Here is an 18,080-nt window from a genome sequence, read left to right on the forward strand (position 1 = left end):
GAGAGATACAAATTAGCACATCATTTTATGTGCCAGAGCTGAAATATTTCCACGTGGAAAAAGTCAGATAGATTTAAATTTTGGTTTGTAGAGGAGGCCTGCTCTAATTATTCTTGCAGTCACGTATTTTATACCTTTCCCACTACCCACTTTCACTTTACCCAGAGATCTTAATAATCTGTAACTTGTAACCTTCTACCTTTGTGCTCAACCTCCTTTTCACTAGGAATCAATTCCTTTTTCTGCAGACCCTTCTTATTTTTCTGCCTCTTCACCACTTACAAACGTTTCCTAAATCTGGAAAACTGAACCTCATAATTGCAATCGTCACAAGTATTTTGGTGCAAAATCTCTTAAGTACATGTTTAGATTCTTGCTGAATGGTGAGGGTAGGATGTAGGCACCGGGATTTGATGCGTGTCCCTCCCTTTCCAGCCCCGGTGTGCACAACCGTCTGATTTCCTCGTGCACAGCCGTAGAGCGTAACCTGCCTCAGTGAGGTACCAGCTGCTCTGCTCTCCACCAGCTCTTGAACCATGAACTCTAGATATGATCTAAATAAGCTTCAGGCAACAAGAATTAAAAAAATCACAGAGAAAAGACCCTCTCATCCTACCTATTTTTACACGCCAATCATCCCTCTAACCTACAGGGTGAAAGACAGCTCCTCTGTCTTTTGCTCTGGAGTTTCTTGCAATCAGGGGTGGTCCACTTCACTCATCTGTAGCAAATACATTTAAGTGTTTTCCTCAGAAGAACCTTTAAGTGACTTATAATTCAGACAGTAAAAGGGGAAGAAATTTTGGAGATGTGGCTGTTATTTTACTTAATAAACACTCAACTCAAACTTTCTTTCTGCACGCTGGACCACCACAAAACGGTTTTGCAACCTTTAATAGCATGCCAAACATCTCAAGCATGAAGAAAATGTCACACCACAGAATAAAAAGCAGGCAAAACCTTTTTGTGCTTGAGTGGATTATGAGAAAACTGCAAATGGGGTGTTTACTACTAAGAGGAAAAAGGAGAGAGCTGAAAAGTGGGACACGCAGGTGGAGAACTTGGCTTTTTCTTTGCAGAGCGCAGCAGAACTCACTGACCAGCCTTTTCCTTTTCCTTTTCTCTTTTTTTTTAAGCAATGTATTATTACCACCAAGAGAACAGATCTGCAACAGGTGATGCCAGAAGAGCTGCTGACATGCCACAGGGACATGGGCATAGCAGGCTTTGGTAACCTGCAGCAAACTGCTGGCTCATTGCAACACAAGACAGAAGGGACAAGACCCACCAGCTCGCAGCATCACCCAAATCAAAGGCATCTCCCTGCATCACCCTCTCAGCCACCACCTCCCTCCTCTCCTACCACCCAATTACCACATTTAAAAAAAAAATTCCAGAGTAATCACACCACCACAGCCTTTACGGGGTGCTGTCACCCACCTGCTACCATGGACATGGGCATCCTCAGCACAGGCTGGTGAACACCTCTGCGCCGAGCACACAAATGCTATTCCTGAAGGTCTAATTTCCATTTCCACCGGGCCCAACATGGCCCAAGCTGCTCTGAAACCTGCAGCCCCGTAGCTACAAGATGCCAATAACAGCAAGCGAGAGAGGGCTTTGTGCCAGAGGCGAGGAAGGCATGGAAACACTCAAGATCTGATGTCACTTAGCCTCATGCAATAGAAGAAATCCACTTACCACAAATGCTATCACGCTCTTTACGGTGGACTCCCAGAGAAAGCAGCTCCGAAGGAATTGTATTGTATTCCATATTGCCATGGTGATTTTTTTCACACGATCAACATTTCTTGATAAGATCTGATAAATATGGAGTGGGAGGAGGGGAGGAGAAGAGGAGTTTAATCAAACACACTAATATCCTACTATTGCTTCAGAAACAGGGATAATTTAAGCTACAAAAGCATGCCAGGGCACATGTTACAAATAAAGCCTCTATTCCAGAGGCACTCTCTAGCTCCTGTCTGCTTTATGACTATACCCAAACCTACCAGGTTTTCCTCCTCCCTTAGGAAAAAAAGGGGGAAAAAAAGCATGTCTTTATGCCAAAACTAAATAAAACAGTAACACAAACCTACCTTCATCTTCTTCAATTCTCAAAATATAGCAATGTCTCAGGAAAAGGGCCAGAGGAAATGTAATCAAAACACTGCACCTCTTCTCTATATGTTTTGTATTAGTCCGTAGAAATAGAGAATTTTAGCCTTATTATAGGGCACCTTTATTTAAAAATAAGATAATGGCCATTGTTCTAAAATCCTATGGACTTTTAAAATAGCTGATTTAGACCTGGTTTCTTCCTTCCCCAAAAAAGGGAATAAGGCTCCCGTTGAGCTTTAGGTGCTGCGGACGGTGCCATATCCACAGCTATCATCTTCCCCACTCGGAAGCACAAAGCAGAACTACTGATGCAGACTAGATCAGAAAGCAATTTTGCGTTAACACAAACCAACCTCTTAATATATACAGAAATACATGGAGTTTACATGTGTTCAGCATTTTATGCATAAGTAGGTTGTGTTCTTACAACTGTGCTACAGCAACTCAAATCTTTCCAAAACAAATGCGAGAGCTTAGCTCTGAGACTAGCTTCACCTTTTTAGAAAACTTGCGGTTCTCCTCAGTGAAGCGCTTTTCTCGGGGTTTGAATGTTCTAATACTTGCTTTTACCTAAAAAAAAAAAAAATTAAAGACATTTAAAAAGATGTCACGTAGTTTTAAGTGCTTTGTATCACCAGTGTTGATTAGGAATTTTAGGATCATCCACTTTTTTCTGTTTCTACGCAGCTTAGGAGGAGCTGCTAGGAAAAATGTGGATGAGTTAAACCGGGCGAGGCTGGACTCACTTCAGCAAGAGCAGAGCTGCAGTGTAGCCCACGATGGCCTTAATAAATAGGATTTAACTCTATTTATTATTTTATAACTCTAAGGTTGTAGGGCGTAAACTATGCACCTAAAAACTAAGTGCACCATGTATAGGCCTCATTAATTTTCCTGTCAACACCCTGGGAAGAGATCATCATGGGTCAGGTTTTTGGGGAGGAAGTAGGTGTTAAAAGTAGCCTATAATAATCTAAACATTAAGCCCTATTTTGGCTGTTGCAAGTCATGGCATACAGCGATTGTCACCTCCTTCCTAAGGTGCCTGTGGGCACTTGTCAGTCCAAAAATGCCCCCGCATTGTCCCATGCACCTGGAGGGGCCATCGCAGAGCTCTGATGTCCCAATGCTTCTTCACTCATGGCATGAAACTTTTCCTGCTTGGCTCCTGGCTCTTAAAGGATCACCCCTCCACCCCATACCTGCAGATTCACACGTTTCTTACACCAGCGATAAGCAAAGAGAAAATATTTCAACTTACAGGATTAAATAGGACATCCAGCTCCAAGTAAATTACTCCTTTTGAAGCACATTCCAAGTCTTTATTCTTCAGCGTGTAACAACTTTGTTTACCGTTTCTAATCTATAGTTTGGGAGGTAGGGAGAAAAAGCATCAATATTTTCCTGGCTGCAATTCACAATATAAAGACACTACAAACAAATAAATAATTCCCAAGCACAAAAAAAAAACCCCTCCCCAAACCCTGATAATAGAGTCGGAGCCTGAAATACAAAATGACGGTTGGATTAGAGACCTATAAAATCGCAGATTAAATCTCTTATGGTCCAACTTTAATTTACAGACCTTGTACTTTATAGTAGAGCAGTACACACAATAACCAGTCTGAAAATTCTGCCCTGGAAGCCAGTGAGTTGATGGGAAGTAATCAGCCTCTGTTATTACAGGTTTAAAATGGGATTTTTCTTCCAAAGTTCAGGAAAAAAGCCACGAACAACAGTTTACCTACCTACTGCACACTCCAGTATATGTACCCACTTCTTAATGCTTAATTTATTGCAAAGTTGTCAAATTATTACTCAGGAAACAAATGCAATTCAAAGAAATTAATCAGTTTAAGTGGAGCGAGTGCTAACATAACAAATGTTCAAAATAAACTAATTCATGTAAAAGACTTCCCCCACCCCACCCCTGAATTTCAATACCATTTCTATGCTCTAATCTGCCTGTTGGCCCTATCACATTAAACATCTATTAAAAAAAAAAAAACAACAAAAAACCTCCCTCACCATTTTGTAAACTATTTGGCTCAAATCAAAAGCATTCTCTCTTCAAAAAGTGATGGCAGAAAAGTATTTATTATACACAGTAGGATATGTATTGATTAAACATTTGGCTTTTTAGGAAGCAGACCAGTTAATTCTAAACAGCAGTAACATAAAAAGCTGCAGCTTACCAAAAAGCTACATTCAGGGACTGTAATGATCAAAGATTAAAGATAACAGAGGAAATTTGGGGGCATGAAATTGCAACCATATTTAAAACTGCTATTGCTGCTCTGGCATTTAGAAGAGGCACTCATAAACCATGGCAGAAATGAGTAAGAAAAAAAAAGGCGTAACAGGAACCAAGTGATTTCACGACACAAGGGAAAGGTCACCTTCCTTCCCAATGTTGCTCCATCCTTTCTGTACCAAATAGCTCGTCACAGGGTAAATGGGTTTTCTGGCTAATGGTTGAAAGGGAAGAAGGGTCTCAAGGACCAACTTTGCATCCTCAGTGGTGCCCAACCAAAAACTCCAGCTTTTACTACGTTCTCATTCAAAGTCCTGCTTAACAGGATGCTGGGACTTACGCAGGCGTACGTGGAATTTATTTAATAGCACTAAATAACAACCATAGTAGGCACTGCAGTAACCTGATCGTGAACCGCCTCTGCTTTCACTGCAGGAGACTACACATAGGGCTGAAGTTGGCAAAGGATGCAGCAGCTTGGGAGAAGGGGGCAGGTCTATTTTGCAGACCAGCAGGCTCAGATAACCTGCAGCCTCAAAACAGAAGACCCTTTCCTAGGGTCAAATGGACTGGCATTAGAAGGTTCTCAGACCAACTGCTACATCATAAAGAATTACGCTATTTCAACCGTTTGTTTTTCCCGCCCTCAAGCAAGGACAAAAAAAAAATTTAAAGGCTACTGAAAACAAAACAAAATTTATTTGGAAATTAAAGCTTTTGTTCCATTTCCAAAATTAACAGAAAAATGGATTTACTGATGGTAGAGACACAGGACCAGAAGGACTTGGTTTGCAGGTGTTACCCCTTTGGTCCAAGGGGATGCCACCAGCAGCAGGTTTAGACTGAGCTTTGATCCATGGACTCTCCTGCCACAGGATAGAAAGGATGTTGTTCCCAGTGTGTCTACAGAGATATAGGTGTCCAACACATATCACAATTCTGGATTCTCCACAGTTAGTAATTTCTGGGCTGAATTTCCATGTATTTCAGTTACACATATTTCTCGTAACATTTTTCCTACTACCCTAGGAGCAACAACTACTGGGAAGTTCTCTTTACATTCCTTAGGATATACTTCTTACATCTTTCAAGAGCATAACCAACAAGGCGGGGGGGGGCGGGAAATCACATGCTGCTAAATTGATAGAAAAAGGAAAAGAATTTCTGTCACTACTGAGATGGTCCGAGTCGGGTATCCCAGTATTCTGTACTCAAAAAAACATTTCTGACTTTGGGGAAAAGACTCTTCGTTTTAAGCACTGGAGCAGAATCAACCGTTTTGGGTGTGTCTGCAGGTGTGTTCGCACAGTAGGTTTCAAAACAGCAACAAGTAACTTCCACCTCTGTTTGTCTTTGGAAATAGGGGTTGTTTGTTGCTTGGGAAACTTTTTGAAATGGTGTCACCATTGTTGTTGTTGCTATTTTAAAATTGAAAGGGCAAAAAGTAATGCAGTACAAATACAGTTTTACAGGCAGCTTCATTTGGCATCTTTATTTCTAAATGTTTGACTTGTCTGGTAAAAGATGTTCAATTATAACTCAGCCTAAGACAAAACATTCACACAAATATGCTAGCTTTTGACCTTCTTCAGAGGAAAAAGAAAAACACGAGAGAGAAGAACGGCTACGAAATGGCATTTCTCCATTGCATTTTCATTTGGATAGAAAGAAAAAATTCTGCAAAAAAAGTCAAAGAAAAATATCTCTTACAGTTTTGGCAGTGTGCTAAGCCAGCGCAGTTCAGCAAAAGGTGTAGGGTAATTCTAACACCCATGACTGCATGGAGATTAGATCGGTGGCATGTCTCAACTGTGCCCAGAAGAAAACATCCAAAACAGCTTTTAATACTCTACATTTTCATTGCATGATGTTCCTGAGCCAGAGTTCAGATTCTGTTCAATGTCTCCCTCAATCTCAAGAGGCAGCCAGTCATATTAATTTCATTTTGGACCTATTTATTTCTCCTCTCTGGGTACTTTTCCATAGTCTCTGCTGTTCACAAGGACTGCTTAAACGCTTTCTCCAGCTGTGGAAAAGGTGAGCAGCCAGAGCTGGGGTCCTAGGATGAACCTAAATGTCAGAAAGATCAGATTTCCTTTATCACCCAAACATTTTTTGCAACATATTTGACCTCATATGGATTTCACCCAATGAATATTCCTGATAGCTGTGTCTATAATAGGCTCTCTTTCCCACGAATGTTTACATCTACTCATGGGAAAAGGGAAGAAAAGGAATATTCAAATTAAATGTGAAAATATCTGCAGGTGAGGTCCTTAAAGACATAATCAGTATTATTCCTTTATTGATGAGGTTTTATATTCTCACTGAATACTAATGACTGCATTCTGTGAAAACTTCTTAATAGCGTACAAACACCCTGGGGCTCAGACACCAAGCAAGAGTGCCCATAACCACATGATTAACGTGAGGACAGTAGCGCCGACCCCACCGACATGCTTTGCTTTGCAAGGTCACCATCAGGAAAAAAGTCAAGATTTCCATCCCCTGGGAATTTCTGATAGTTGAGGCATTTCCCTGTTCTGAATCAACACAGAAAGACAAAATATCAATATAAACATTTTCAGACAACAAATTGTGTATTCTACACCACAGTCCCTTCTCCACACCGGGCCACGCGAAGGAAATTATCAGTTGGAAGAAAAGCTCAAATTCTTTCTGCATTAAGTATTTCAGCCTCCAGAGGCACTTCAGACAAAGCACTGCCAGAAGTTGCCTCTAACTGAAGGAAACGTTCAGGTATGTGAGACCACTGTACAGTCAAGGCCCAAAGTGCACCAGGTTCCTTTCAAATGAATGAATATATTTGCTAAACTCTTCCCACAGATGTCCCCAGTAAAACAAATGTGACTAAACACAGTATTGATGTAGCCAGCCAATGCTAAATCTATTAAGCAACAACCTTCTGACCGCTTGGGAATTTTAATGAAATAGCGAAAGCCGAGATTGATATGACACAAAACACAGAGAAGACAGGACCCTTACGCAGCAAAGGGTGTTTTTTCATTGCTCTTGTCTCAAAGAAATATGGTTTAGTGGCCTTTTTTTTTTTTACATTGATTTTAAGAAAACTTCACTCTGTATCCAGCTTTGATGCAGATTCAATGTCATATATTGATGACCTGACAGAAGAATGCTGGGTTAAACCTCTGTACATCAACACCGGTGACGTGTGGAAAGGGTAATGGCTACTCTCCAAGGGTAATTCATCTAAAGCATTTGGGACCTCTGATATTGCTGCTTGAGCTCATTGCTGATGCACAATGTCATACCATTTGCCCTGAATAACACAAAGCTGTCTTGTAATAGACACACACCTACCCTTATCAAAGGACATACTTCCCCAGGAAAAGATGAAAGCAAGCCACATATTTGATCCACCTGGACGTGAATAGAGTTTTTTGTTTCTCCCCAGTCTTGCAATATACATTGATTCGATTTTGTACGCAATGCCCGTTCATTTATCCCAAAACTCTTTGCCCCAAATATTTAACTTTTAACAACCTTCTGTGGTATCAAAAGTAGAATGGAAATTTGGGTTCTTGGCAGAGGATTGATATCCAAAGACTGAATAGACATGGAGCTGATGGTCTGCAAGAAAGCAGGCAGCCACACGAGGGCTTCCAGGCAGTCTGAGGAGGAGCTGAAAACCCTCCGAACACAAGGAGCCCAGGTGGTACTTGAGAAAAACATTCCTTATGATACCATTTCAGTGAGTAGCGTGTGGTCAGGGAAGAATTTAATTTTGGAAACAAAGTGTCATTTTTTCCTGGAAGAGATGTGGAGTTTTTCCCCATTCCAAAATTTCTGGTTTATGACAGGGATAAAAGTCAGAAGCGACTATCCACTTCACAGCTGCTTCTACTGAATAAATGCAGCGTTTTCACTTTTCTCAAACTGTAAAGCTTTCTCCTGGAAAAGGCTGTGCACTCATGGTCAAGTGCTAAGTAATTGCAATTGTCAGGTGTCTGCTCTCTGAATCCAGGCCATGCTTTAGATAATTAAGCTTGTGAAAGTCATACTACTTGTTTTCACTGTATCGTTGGCTACTGACCTTGCTTGGCACTTGATATATTTCATAGACCTCTTCCTGTTTGCTGAAAAAAGGGTGCAGCTGAAAAATACTCTGAGCTGATAATTCAGCAGATAAAAAACATTCCATTCTGCAATACAACTCTTCACTCAAAGGTCTTTCTACACGAAGGTATTTGATATACACTGCTTTCAAATTCATTGAAGCACACTATATGCTCCCACGTCTCTAATAACTTGCAGCCTTCTAGGAGATAGGAGTCTCTTGAAGCAAAACAAAAAAGACAGACCCTCAGAAAGAGAAACACGGTTGCTTTTACTAAGATCTAGGGCACAAAGGAACACAGACACGGAAAGGACTTCTTTGATAATTAAAGTCTTCCAAAACCTACAAAACTTCTAAACCTATCAAATGCCTTTCCCAAAGCAATGAAGTTTTTGACCTACTTCTGTTCCCCAGGATCATCTTCAGTTTCTACAACAAAAGCCTGCTCTGTTCAGTGGTGTAAATGGTCTTCCATTTCATTCCCCAGGCTCTGAGAAGGCCATCTCCCGCTCAGCCCAAAGGTTAGGCAAGCTAGACTCTATAGGTCGCCTCTGGCAAGAGAGGGATCCATTTTGCTGAATATCTTGGTAGTCTTTTCCAGTTTAAATTCTGCTTCTGTGAATGTGACTGACCAGAGCTGTATTTGAGATGAGGTCTCTTATACATGCTTTAAAGGAGGACAGTAGTTTGACATGAAGGGCAGGGAGAAAAAAAGAAATAGAATAGGTTGGTTAACATGGTAAAACTAAAGCTACAATGCAAACAAATAACCACTTCTCTCCCTCTGTCCCCCACCTACCTGCAAATAGAGAAATTTCCAAATTCAGTGTAATTCTATCAAAATCAAAGTCTCTACAGTGCATTCTTAATAGAGCTGTATGAGAAACAAAGCAAATTGTGTATTCATCCAATATTGCTTCATCGTGCCTATCAAAAGAACATGAAGTTTTCAGCTTTATTCATCACCTGACACTTCAAAACCCTTCTCATGCTGCCCAATATTTTATGTTCCTTATTTGGTGCCTGCAACAAACCTAAGTCACAGTCAAGGATGACTGGAAAGCAGAAGTAATTTCATTATCTCTGAATTTTTATGCTGTATGGCTATTCGTGTGTTAACGTGATGATGAAGGTGTACACATTTGCAAAACACCAGTGTAAGACTCCTGAGCACATTTAAACCAAAAATTTGTTGTCAAACATTTCATGTCCCTCCAACACATACTTTATTCAAGGCAATTTTTCCATTAAGAAAAGCATCTAGTCATCCATGAACAATTCCTGAAGTAAACTTACTTCATGTGCTGACAGGTCACAAGTCAAATTTGTGCTTTTTTAACAGGAAAAAACCAGCAAATCCACTTCTATTTTCAAAAGGGAATTTAATGCAAGGCAAATAATAGGCCTGATTACCTACAGAAATTAAACCTGATTTGCAAGGCTTCCTTGAGTCTTTAACTACTGTTCTCTTTCCGCATTTTTATCTAAATGGTTCAAAAGATACATTCAAATTTATAGTCAAAATGACAACACAAACAGAAAATCCCATTTCAAGAAAAAGAGCTTAGAAAATCGCAGTTCTCTGAGCAGCTTAAGTTAATAGGTGCAAAATGTTTTTTAATCAGAAGCAGAGATGAATATATCTCCACTAGATTTGACTGAAATAGGAGGCAGAGAAGTTTGAACAGGAAGGAAGAAGATCAGTTGGCAAGGGAAAGCATAAACAATTTTTATTTTGGTTTTTTGTCTCAGACCTTGGACAAAAAACCTACGCTGAATAGTTTGGACATTACCACACACATGCACTCCCCTCCTCTGCCTTGTTACATGCTTCCTAAGGGATACTTGATAAATGCCTATAAAATCAACAGAAAATCCAAATCTAACATCTTCTCACTGTGAGCCCACACAGCCTGCTGCCGATCACGCAGACCATTTGGCAAGCACTGGATCTGCAGGAGAGCAGCTGCTCCAGCCACTCTCTTCCAGTAACATCAGAGATACGAGGACTTGGGGAAAAATTAACAAAGTGATCAAAAATGGAATAAAAGATGTTAAGAGGTTTTTTCCTCCCTGTAAACATCAAATCATCCTCCATGCCCAAGTGACTGTAATGTTGTTCTAAAACTGGAGATATTGACAACTCAAGCCACTAAAACAGACAAACAATCTAAAATATCCCCAGCCTCAAAAAAAACTTGCGGTCCAAGCCAGGGCAGGAAGAGGATTGCTAAGCACACCACAGGGTGTGGGACACCAAAAGCCCAGAATTTACTCCTCAGCTTCCATAGTTTAGGCTCTTCTTATCCCCAAATTGCAGGGGTTCCCCCGTTCTGGACTCCAGTATAACTTGGAAAGAGCAGGTGGTGGATGAAAACTAACACACTTTCCCGAAGAAGATTCAGAAGCCACATTGCTTTTAACTCACACGCACAAGACATACAGGTATTTACACAAAATAACAACAAAACTGGAGCACGTTGGCCTATTTCTTTAGCACTATAAAGCATTCCTTCAGCTGGGATCATGTCCTCTAGGCCAGACCAAGAGTTTTTTGGGCAGTTCATTATTTCTTTAGAGACATGAAATATTTGCAGTTCCTCCTTTCTGATCTTGATTGGTCCCTTATCTAAACTACGCTGACTTTGTGGGGCTTATATGGCCCGCTTTGATCAGCTGGGACCTTCACTTTCCCTCTAGAAAACTCCCATTTCTCCAGCCTCTGCTAGGGCAGAGCCCCACCAAGCCGTTACTGCAACACTGCCTTTCCTGCAGCAGCCCACCTCTAAGCCTCAAACTCTCACCTTCACCATGAGACATGTGCTCCATCCTCTCCGCAGAGGTGAATACGCTTTCCCAGGGATGTTTCAAAACAATACTGCAATTTTGTACTCTATAATTTCAATCAGGATTCACCGACTGCCTATTTGAGTGCACTATTACCCAGAGCATCCCACTGTGCATTGCTGAAAGCATCTCACTACGGCATGCGTCACTTGAATCGCATTATATATTGCAAGCATTAACGTTCACACAGGTCTTCACACTACTCGCCGCATAAATACTTGTCATACCCTCTCCTCTGCACAGGGAACCTACTGCAAAACATCAGTGCCTCAAAACTCAAGGAGATCCCTGTGCTATACAGTTAAACGTGCTTGCACCACTTGAGTGACATGAGCATGAGTCCCGTGATGTTTCAAGCCTCATCTACTAATTGATGTAATAAAGCCACAGCCTAGAAAGTTCTTCCCAAACTTTACTGCAAAAGTTACCAGAATCTTCCTCTCCACATACACATGGAGCTGTTTACATCCTCTTGAACTGGTTTACTCACTCCATTATTACCAGCCCTGCTCCAAAATTAAATCAGTCTTACAAACACAAAGCTCTTTTTCCCCCATTTCTCTACTAATGTCTTTTAACGATCTTTTTTTGTTCTCCTCTCTTTAGCTTGGCCTTTTTTTGCCATTTCTGAAAAAGCTCCAGCTCTCCTTAATCTCCAGAGCAACCACTTTCCCCTGAGCTCACTCTGTTTCCAGTTTTGATTTTATACTCCCATGGTAGCGCTCACTCTTCCCGTATTTGCTTACAGAACAAAAGCCACCAGTCTTAAAAAGCACTACGGAGTAGAAAACACCCCTTTTAGGTAATTTTGTTCAGCTGTGCCAGTAACAACAACTATCCCTAGTCAATCCTACCACGATGTGCAATTATTTTCTTGGAGTAAAAAGAAGCAAGAGAACAAAGACATGCTTAAAACATTACCTTCAGAAGATGGTGTGGAAACATACAGAATAACTCAATTATGTTTTCAGACCTACCTGGCATATAATACTGAAGTACACACACTTCTGCAATTTTCTTTCCAATCAACCAAATATGTCCTAAAATGGGTTGGCAATGCTCATCACACTAAGGAGGACTATAAACACTGCCAACTAAGGCATATATAGATCACAAAACCTGTTTATCGCTAAATCTGTGTTGCTTTGTGCTACAGGGAAATGAAATGCAACTCGTTCCCAGAAAAACCATGAATGTTTGAATTATATATGTGACAAAGGTAACTTACAGACAGCAAAGGGATTGCAACTTTTCCAAGAAAATCAGGGGGTTTATCTCCATCTTCATCAAACACTGTCACTTCCAAAACATCATGAATATCTTTAATAGGGCTGGAACAAAAAGTGCAAAGACATAAAAAAAATAATATTTGATACTAGATGCACACAATCACCTTCAAAAAGATCTGAGAATACTGTTTTACTAATTAAGTCTGTATACCGTAGAGTATAAAACTAGAATTTAATTAAATTCCAAAAAAACATGAATCAAATTATGGGTGTTCTCCAAGCTTTCCCTTCATATTTCAGTCCCATAACTAGTTGAAGAAAATAACTACCAGACAGCGACATTTTTTGTGCATTGGTATTGATGCTAACAGTGTAGAACTCAGCCCTCCAACAGAGATAACAGGTGATTGAGAGAACTCAAGGGCTGAATTCAAAACCAGGCTTCAGAACATTAAAGGAGTGAGCCAGGAAGTAAAACTTATGTAACTTCATTTGACTTGAACAATTCTTGAACAATTATCTCCCTTTTAAGGTATTAAAAAATGATTACTCTAAAAACCACCTAACAACCCTAATCAAAGACCAAGTGTACAATATTTTCGTTCCATTCAGTACAAATGCTCTGCTGATGTGGCAACAAGCACTGGATCCTAAATGTTTATCAGATTACTAATAAATCAGAGACCCATTTGAGGGAAGTTGTATCTGTGTGCCTGCAAAAGCATGGATAACTGGAGACGACTTAAGTTGCATTAAGTTATCTCTTCTTATCCTTTTTTCATGCGCAAGAGTTAAGGGAAGAGGTACATGGTACAGCGTGCGTTTGCCATTCTGCCCAAGAGAAGGTCGTTTCAGAGCCGTCCTGCTCCCGGGACTCTGCCTGTGACACAGGGGAGGTGATCCTCGTAGAGACAGTCGGAACCTAGAAGCTACCTGGTTGCCTTTCCCACTAGCAGCCGTAGCACATCCTGGACCCAGGCACTAGTGGCAGCCAAAAAAACATGAAATGCACTGTTTTCAAGACACTATGTCTTTAAAATGTATTGAAACCTGATACTTCTGCAACCATACTTCCGTATTCCTCTCCAAGCCATTATCATTTTCCATATGATACAGCTACCAGTGGCATAAAATATTAACACCCCACAGTGACACACACAGGTTAAGTGTGTCGCAAAAAATCTGAATATGATGGGAAGGGCTGTCTAGTGATATTGAACTCTCCAGCTAAAATGGATTCACCCACTCAAAACAATCCATTCTGCTCTAAAATAAATCTAAATCATCAATAGCTTTTAAGGTGCTTAATTGACATTTAAAATGTCCAAAAAAAAAAAAAATCTAAGGAGAGATGCGAGAGGCTGACTGGCTTTGCAGATTTGGTGCTTCGACTAGCCATGCAACAGCAATAAGAAATCTAGAGATAGCCCTCAGCTGACATTTCTGAGACCCACAGGAAGTATAAACACAAACTTTCTTTTTAAATAAAATTTTGGATTCTTATTAGATTTATTTTGCTGGCTGAACATCCGACAAGACTCATCTGCTGGCACGAGCTCAGAAAAAGAGTAATGAGTGGAAGCTTCTTGAGAACAAAGTAAGAGAAAGGACTCCAAGAGACATGCATTCAGCTGCAGCAGTGAATTAAACAGAAATCCAGCAAGGCGCTTCTATCAAAGAGATCCGATACTTTTTTATTGTATTCACATCCAGCCCAGTCTTTATGAATTTTGCTTTTGCAAGAAGTCCATAATTCTCAAACTGTTCTTCCAGTGGAGAGGTGTAAATGTCATAAATGCTCAATGGCCAGCCCGTGCGGTTGCCTTCCTTCCTGCAGACTGCTACAGTCTTGGAGACATTTATCCCACTCAGTTATTCACAAAAACCTTTGTCAGCATAAAGCAAGATTAAAAAATCACGCTGCCTAAAAGCAATATTAATAACAAAAGTGATAATTTAGGTAAAGTCACAAAAAAAAAGAATACTTTGATTTCCATAAAAATTTAAGCTTCTAATTTGGAGTAAGCTGCGTTTGCCTAGTTTAAATTCAGAAGATATACCAGAAAAAACATGAGCTCTAATTTTCTGCTTGCTTACAAATTAAACAAGGATTCTACCATGGTTCAATGAAACATATTTTAATTTAAATTATGGAAAATGTAGGCGCGAGTATCTGGTATCTACTTTCTGTTACATTATCTCTTGGATCCAGCTAAGACTCCATTATGTCTAGTCATGATTCTTCCTATAAATATCACAGTAATTTTTCTTTTAATGACTTCTATTAATAAACTCCATGCAAGAACTAGTAAAAAGGCAAAAGGCTTTAATTTATATTTGATATTTCTCCAACATCCTCTCTGACTATGAAAAAATGACGTATCTTAAACTTGACCTTTGTATTTTCCCAAAGTCGATAGCTTTTATAGTTCAGCGGCTAACTGTTTGGTGTTGCAGCATGTTTTCAAAAGCAATCCACTTACAACGTGAAAACTTTGTTCCACTCTGGATTGAGGTTCTTGTAAACAGTGTGTGTTTGAAGACTGTCGTTTCCCAGCTCTAATACACAGAAAGGATCACTTTTACCTACGGAAAGATCAGATAGAAAAACAAAAGTGAAGCGGACCCATTATTTTATTTAGCATGCACACTCCCTCTCTTTCTTTGCAGTAGGTCTGGGGAAGTGACTGGCCAACTAAAAATAAGATACATTAAGACAACTGCAAGTTGCCTCATTCTGTTGGAATGACTTGAGGGGAACTAACACTTACCTTACAACTCATCCAGGTGGCTTCACTCACTACCTGAAATCTGAGACATACAGGGAATCATCTCTAAGTCTTTATAGCAAGAAAAATCTGCTCATGTTGACAATTATTCAGACAACATCATGAAAGCAGTACCGGCATTCTGACTCAGGTAAGCATCAGTGCTGCTGTTACAGCTCTCTATTTTGTCCTCCACTTAGAGTCTGTGGTCTTCTTCAGACGATTACAGTAGCTGCACCACGAGAAGAGCAGAACAGCACTGTGTTTGTATCAGCAGCATTTCTTCAATCAGTTCAACGAGAACAAGTCTTTGAAGCTATGAAGACCAGCTACCATGCCGCAGTTAAAACAAAACCCAACATCAACTGGAGAATCCATGCGTGAACCAGGTATCGTACGTACAGCAAACGGAACAAACCCACAAAAACCAGAGAAACCCAGCCTCCTAGCAAAAGAAGGATGCCAGAGTGGAACCTATTATGGTGAAGACATGTTTGCTAATGTATTCTTTTTGATAACTCACATTACATGAATTTGTAGCTTTCACAACTTATTGCAGCTCAGTGGTTTCCATCGTGAACAGAGTGCCCTTTATCAGCATGTCTGGCTCAATATCTGATTTAATCTCATCTTCAGTGCTCGTGTATAACTCAGCCACAGACACTCCAGCCTTTTATGTAGGCAACTAAATATGTCAGCAATGCAAGGATTTAGATAGCAGACAAACAAGATATTTAAGCAAAAGCTGTCTTTTTCTTAATCCTTATTTTTGGTATTATTAATGCAGAGCTCTTAAGGTTCTTACTCTGAGAAGTTTATAAACTAAACAGCAATCTCTTCAGTCTGTAAACAGTGGGTATTAACTAGTCAATATTGGTAAAGTTTAAAGACCATGTGTATTACTGGAATCTATTTGTCTTCTCCTTTTCAGCTTACGTGCCCATTCCCTGATAAATGTGGAAAATGCATGTAGCCTTTCAGAGAAACTGCTTGAAATGCAAACTGGTATATGCCAAAAACAATCCCACTGTATAATTTGGTATTCTGAATGTTATTTTTTGGTCAGTGAGCAAATGCAGTGTTTGAGAAGAACTCTCATGCTTACACAGAAAACATCCAACAAAGCAGAAAGCCATTTTCACATCAACAAAACTGTTATCTAGGAACATAAAAGTATGGAAGCCTCAAACCAGACTCGCCGTGGCTGAAGAGCTTTTACATATTTGATATAGCTGTGCGGAAACGAGCCTAAAATTTACATCACATGGTAAAATATGGATTTTCAAAACACTTAAAAAACAAAGTAGATACTATGTTGTTTTCTGATAGCTATTATTAGAGCAGGCTAAAAACTTGCAATTAAAATCTGTAATGCAAACATATAATCAACTGACAATAGAATGCCCAATCACACCAAAACCTCATCTTTATTATGGGATTAAGTAGTAAGGTACAAGTTGGCATCACACTTGTCATGACATGACTGGTCTGTAGAAGTTCACCTGCCCAAGACTCACGACTGCTGTGGGATAGGACAGGGAGGGAACACTGCCTGCTCGTACTGCTCCTCTACTAACCCTTGGAAATCTTTGAACCTCTTATTGTCTCTGCAATTTTCCCTTTATCAGATTTTTAGCTAGACTTTGAATTTACTTTTTACTAATAACAATAAATCTGAGCAGTCTCCCTGGCAATGCAGGAAATATGGCACTGCTCTAGGAGGGCTCTATTATGGAAGCCCATAATTGCTGCACTAATCATTTATGAATGGCTCAGAACAGATAATTAATCTTTATGTCTCTCATTTCACGATCAGAAATTATGCTATTTTTACCTAAAATGGCTGCATCCTTTTGCAATTTGGTGGGTCTATTACAGCATAATACTAGGATATTTTCAGCACCGCCATTGAAAAACAATTTGTCATTTGCTTCATGAATCAGGCTCAAAGCCTGGGTTATTTTGAATATAATGACAGACTGAGTAACCTTTTACTTAAGCAGAATTTCATTCTGTGCTATGCACAAGGAATGTGTGTCACATACTCTGTATGAAAAGTCTTTGAATTGCAGAATCAAGAACCTGTGTGCCTCTTGCAATGTTCATTATCCACCCACATGCTCCTGTATTGAGGGAAAGGGGGCCAAATCCGTCACTGATGCAACTGCATTAGCATCAGCGAAGTCTTCCAAATGGTAAATAACCTTCCAGGCTCAGCTTTTTCCCTGGACACGTATTTCTAGACAGCCCTAGCCCTTGCCATGTGCCAAGCGTTCTGCTTTGCTATGGTACACTTCAATTTATCAGTAAGGTGCGGTTACACTCCTAATTCCCTACAGATGTATTTATTACATCAATTTAGCAGTGCGTTTCTGTACAAGCTACCTTTTGTTATTAGCGGGTGTTTTGGTTGTTTTCAAATTAAATTCTTCAGTTCTTTAAAGCACTGCTGTCTGCAGTATTCCCCCCACACACTGCAGGGCTAAGCAGCGAATTGAAACTGAAATAGTATCGTGATTGATGTTGGGCTTTCTCCTTTCATCATTATTTTAGAAGCAACGTTCTCATGTTACAATGTCTTCATGAATACCAAAGAATAGGGCAAGCGTGTTTTCTCTCTAGCATCTTTCCTGTCCTTATCAAGAAGTTATCTTAAAAAACAACTATGTCAGCAAATACACAACACACAATGTGGTGTCCATGAATTATGAGCTGCTGCAAGATACAGAAGGGAATTAAAAGGTCTCCAGAATCCTGGAGAA

At 40.0% G+C, this 18,080-nt stretch overlaps 1 protein-coding gene across 1 annotated transcript in view; it reads right to left on the bottom strand.

The window, feature by feature from the left end:
• Positions 1 to 1,665: 1,665 nt before the first annotated feature.
• The window catches only part of MCTP2 (multiple C2 domains, transmembrane 2), a gene marked incomplete at its 5' end in the record, with an annotated part of 39,858 nt that continues 23,443 nt past the window's right edge, over positions 1,666 to 18,080 (bottom strand). The window contains 5 exons of the mRNA XM_010291436.1: positions 1,666 to 1,821; positions 2,617 to 2,691; positions 3,383 to 3,484; positions 12,550 to 12,652; positions 15,034 to 15,136. Coding sequence (XP_010289738.1) covers positions 1,666 to 1,821; positions 2,617 to 2,691; positions 3,383 to 3,484; positions 12,550 to 12,652; positions 15,034 to 15,136 — 539 coding nt within the window. The remainder of the gene's footprint in view (positions 1,822 to 2,616; positions 2,692 to 3,382; positions 3,485 to 12,549; positions 12,653 to 15,033; positions 15,137 to 18,080) is intronic.

Source organism: Phaethon lepturus, unplaced genomic scaffold, assembly GCF_000687285.1.
Source record: "Phaethon lepturus isolate BGI_N335 unplaced genomic scaffold, ASM68728v1 scaffold32257, whole genome shotgun sequence".
Taxonomy (NCBI): domain Eukaryota; kingdom Metazoa; phylum Chordata; class Aves; order Phaethontiformes; family Phaethontidae; genus Phaethon; species Phaethon lepturus.